The sequence below is a fragment of the Dendroctonus ponderosae genome, unplaced genomic scaffold (genome assembly GCF_020466585.1).
Source record: "Dendroctonus ponderosae isolate FM_Combo_2020 unplaced genomic scaffold, Dpon_F_20191213v2 Dpon_F_20191213_7, whole genome shotgun sequence".
Taxonomy (NCBI): domain Eukaryota; kingdom Metazoa; phylum Arthropoda; class Insecta; order Coleoptera; family Curculionidae; genus Dendroctonus; species Dendroctonus ponderosae.
The window spans coordinates 12,204,206-12,207,797 of record NW_026018916.1 but is presented as its reverse complement, the minus strand read 5'-3'; the positions used below and the strand labels follow the sequence as shown (position 1 = coordinate 12,207,797).

General features: G+C 33.0%; 2 protein-coding genes across 2 annotated transcripts in view; one reads left to right on the top strand and one right to left on the bottom strand.

Annotated features, from left to right (window-relative positions):
- Positions 1-835, top strand: LOC125502399 (the record flags this gene model as incomplete). Its single annotated transcript, XM_048668258.1, is given in 2 exon segments — positions 1-88; positions 211-835. Coding segments are annotated over 2 exon segments (268 nt in total), but the record flags the coding sequence as incomplete, so codon positions are not given.
- The window catches only part of LOC109538413 (E3 ubiquitin-protein ligase RNF181), a 13,597-nt gene that overhangs the window by 2,951 nt on the left and 7,054 nt on the right, over positions 1-3,592 (bottom strand). The window lies entirely within an intron of this gene.

The window sequence follows — 3,592 nt, the reverse complement described above, 5'->3', positions numbered from 1 at the left end:
AAATTATCGACCTGCATCTGCATATCCAGTAAACTTTGGAATCAATACTAAACCGCCTCCTGGTTATAGTCCCGCACATTGTTCAATGGTGAGTGATTCACTTATATTCAGAGTGACCAGCTTAGGATTTATGAGATAATGTAGTTGGAAGATGTGCACATACTATTTTGGAAACTGGAGTTTTGGCTTATATCAAACCGATTGTTTTAGATGTATCCACGTCAACACATCCAACCAACTGTGTTACCTTCGCATAACATCCCACCAATACACCCAAATATGCCCCTATTTTTGGGATACAGACAACATATGCATGCGGCACCGATAAGTATAAATAATGAGCACGATTTTTATGCTATATATAATCAACAGTTTTATAACGGGAACTGATTATATATTTCTGTCATAATTCGGCCAGTGCACAGTCGAATAACGTTGTACTAAATGTAACAATCTTATCAGAAAATGCTGTCCTGATGTTTTTCGTTACCAAAAGAATTTTATTAACGCTTTATTTTAAGAATAGTTAGTGTACATTTCGTTTGAAAATTGCCGGTTTTTGTGGATATAACGCTTTGAGGGGGATTTTTCCTGTAAGTATTATATGACAATTAAAATTATTTCTTAGGTTCATAAATAATGTAAGAGATGTCCAATTTTTTAAGTTTATTAGTTAATTAAAAGTTTTCGTACATCTATAAATTTACTGAAAGAGTTGTCCTTAGGTGAAAAAACTGAAATTCTAATAGTCTCTTTAACTAGCAAAAAACGAACTTAACTAAAAAATTTCATTGACAAAAGATTAAGGTAATAAAGCAACTCCTATTCAGGCAAACAGTGGTTTTACAACACCGTTCCTGATGAATTTATCATAAAGAAGGGTCCCGATTCTCTCGTATAAATCCACAGTTAAAGGATTCCTGCTGACGAGTTTCACATGCACATACTTCCTGTCAAATGTGCGCAACAGCTGAAAGCAGAAAAGTTATACGTTTATTAAAACTTGTACCATGTAAGAATAATGCATTATGAGAGTGAGAAAATGTCAACAATTAAACAATCCATCATTCCGCGAATAACATGATATTCGATTGTTTTATTGTACTATTTTCTTAAGTGTGTTAAACGAAAGTTTCAGTAAATAATAAAATTGGTTTGGAAAACAGATTACAGCTCTTTCAGGAATCTGAAATTTTGGACAGATTAAAAAATTGAGTGAAAATATATCGAAATCTTATTTGAAACGAAACGAAAAATTTCAATCATTTTTCTTAAAATCACTTCAGAATAAATAGTAAAAAAAGTAGAGTAAAACAATTGAGTTTCTAACACACACTCAGTGAGTAAATTTTAATTTATTAATTTCTCTTATCACTGGATTAAAATTTTTCGTATCTCTGTTTATTCAGGGAATCCACTTTCCATAGCAGAAACTTTAGAGAAACCGGGAAACAATATTCCTTGATAAACCACTTTAAGATATTTGAATGAAATTTAGTCGGCATTAATGCCATCCAAGGAGCAGGTGTCGAAATAACAGTAATTTTTTATTTGCCCTTAGAGGCAGGATCTTTTTAAGAAATTTCAACTGCGTTTTATACAATAAAATTACGTTTTTATATTTCATTTAGTTTGGAAGAAAAAGCTCGAATTAGTTATATCCGTGCCATAAATGGAAACGGACATTCTGTTGATAAAGCATTTCTGTACCTTTTTTTCTATAAGTAACCCGATTTGCCCGCACTCTCTATTCTCTGTCAAGCCTTCAGCACGCGAAATCTTGTACGTCAAAATAAAAACTTTCGTTTTTAAAAAGGACATTTTCAATTGGAAATCTATAATTAATTGGATTTTTCTTTCCATCATACTGTTTTCGAGTAAAAAATGTCACCTATTGTTGGGCAAAAGGTTGAAATACTAGAAGAATCGTCGATTTTTTGTTTAAAAACACAGCTGAATCGTCGCCACTGGCAATATAAAAATGTTTGTTTTATTTCAAAACGTGCTCGGTTGATAGCAATCAATGTCCACTAAATTTCAATCATACATAGTAGACGTTAAAAAATTGATTAAAGCCAATCTTGAACAACCTGTATTTTTGCAACGCATAATCTTTCGATTATACGGCTTAATCGTTAATTCGAAATCGACATTTGGCACATGGATGCGGTTTAGTCAAAAACACAACTCTGTACTTGCCTTCGTAATGTTTGTTACATCTGTATCCTTAATTGAAACGATATTCAGATTAACTTCCCAGCATAGCTGATGTAACTCCATGTCTTTGGCTCGAATACATTTAATTCGCTCTTTGGATGCGGTCTCGTAATTACCGTAGTCTACAAATAGTAGTTCTGCGACATCCGGATCCTCCGATTTAAAGTCTACAATTTTGGCTCTATACCATTCTTTGTCTTCGGAGAATTGCCCTAAGCAAGGCTTTCCAATCGCAAAATCTAAAACGAATCAATTTTTAAGTTTTTAAAGTAGTTTAAATAAAAATCCTGGGATCAAATAAATGACCGAATATTTTGCAGGTTGAAATTAAATTTTATAAGTATATTTTATAAATATATACAGCGTTTTACATGGTTACAACCAACAAGAAACTTAAAATCCATAACTAACTACATCATTGTGAAGCAACAAACAAAATTGAAGGTCAATGATGAACGCGTCATGAGGAGACCAGAATGTGGCACATACGGTGCTCTTACGGTAAAAAATATACTTTCCTTTTAAAAACAATGCTCAGCAAACAAATGCTCAACAGCAAAGCGATAAAAGATATCATAAAACAGTAAGATACAACATTAAAGGACTGGTAGATGATTCAACTAAATTCTTATACCCAACCCACCCTAGCAAGCAAAGTTATAAAAATTCAAAAGGGATCATCGGATGCTAGGTACGAAGGTTTGACAAGCACTTGGAGAATAGGGTGTTTTCACTTTTTTTTAATGTTGATATATAGAAAGTAGTTATGGCAAACATTTCACTGATATAATTTTTTTTGCAAAAAAGTCCATAATAATTTAAAAGCGAATTTAAATTCAAATCAGATATTTTCCGGCAAAAACGCCGAATCGGTTGCCTACCCGATTGTGACGTAGCAGGTCATATCAACAAAGTGTCTTGTGTTTATTTTGTTGTTTCGCAGCTTTGTTTTATTATATAAGTTATTGTGATTATGATTATTATCGTGCATAATGGAAAATAGTGACATGCATGGATCACAAAATAAGTGGTGTTTTGTGCCAGGATGCCTCAATAAGTGCTCTAAACAAACTCTTTTATGGTTCAAAGCAGCTAGACGTGATGTTCCTAAATCAAAATCAATGTTTTTTTGTTGCGAGGATCATTTTAATGAAAGTGCGAATAAAAAGCTAATGATGAGGCAGATAGAATATGCCTTCGATCGTACTCTGTGTTCTGGGCAAATTCTACCTTGTACAGTGCACAAAGAACCCTCACGTTTCAATTCCACATATCCGATATCACCATATTGTTCTCGTTATGCCCAAAGTACAAATGTAAGAGTTCATTTTACTTTTAAAGCAGTCATGTGTATAGGTTAGGTTAAGTTGAATAA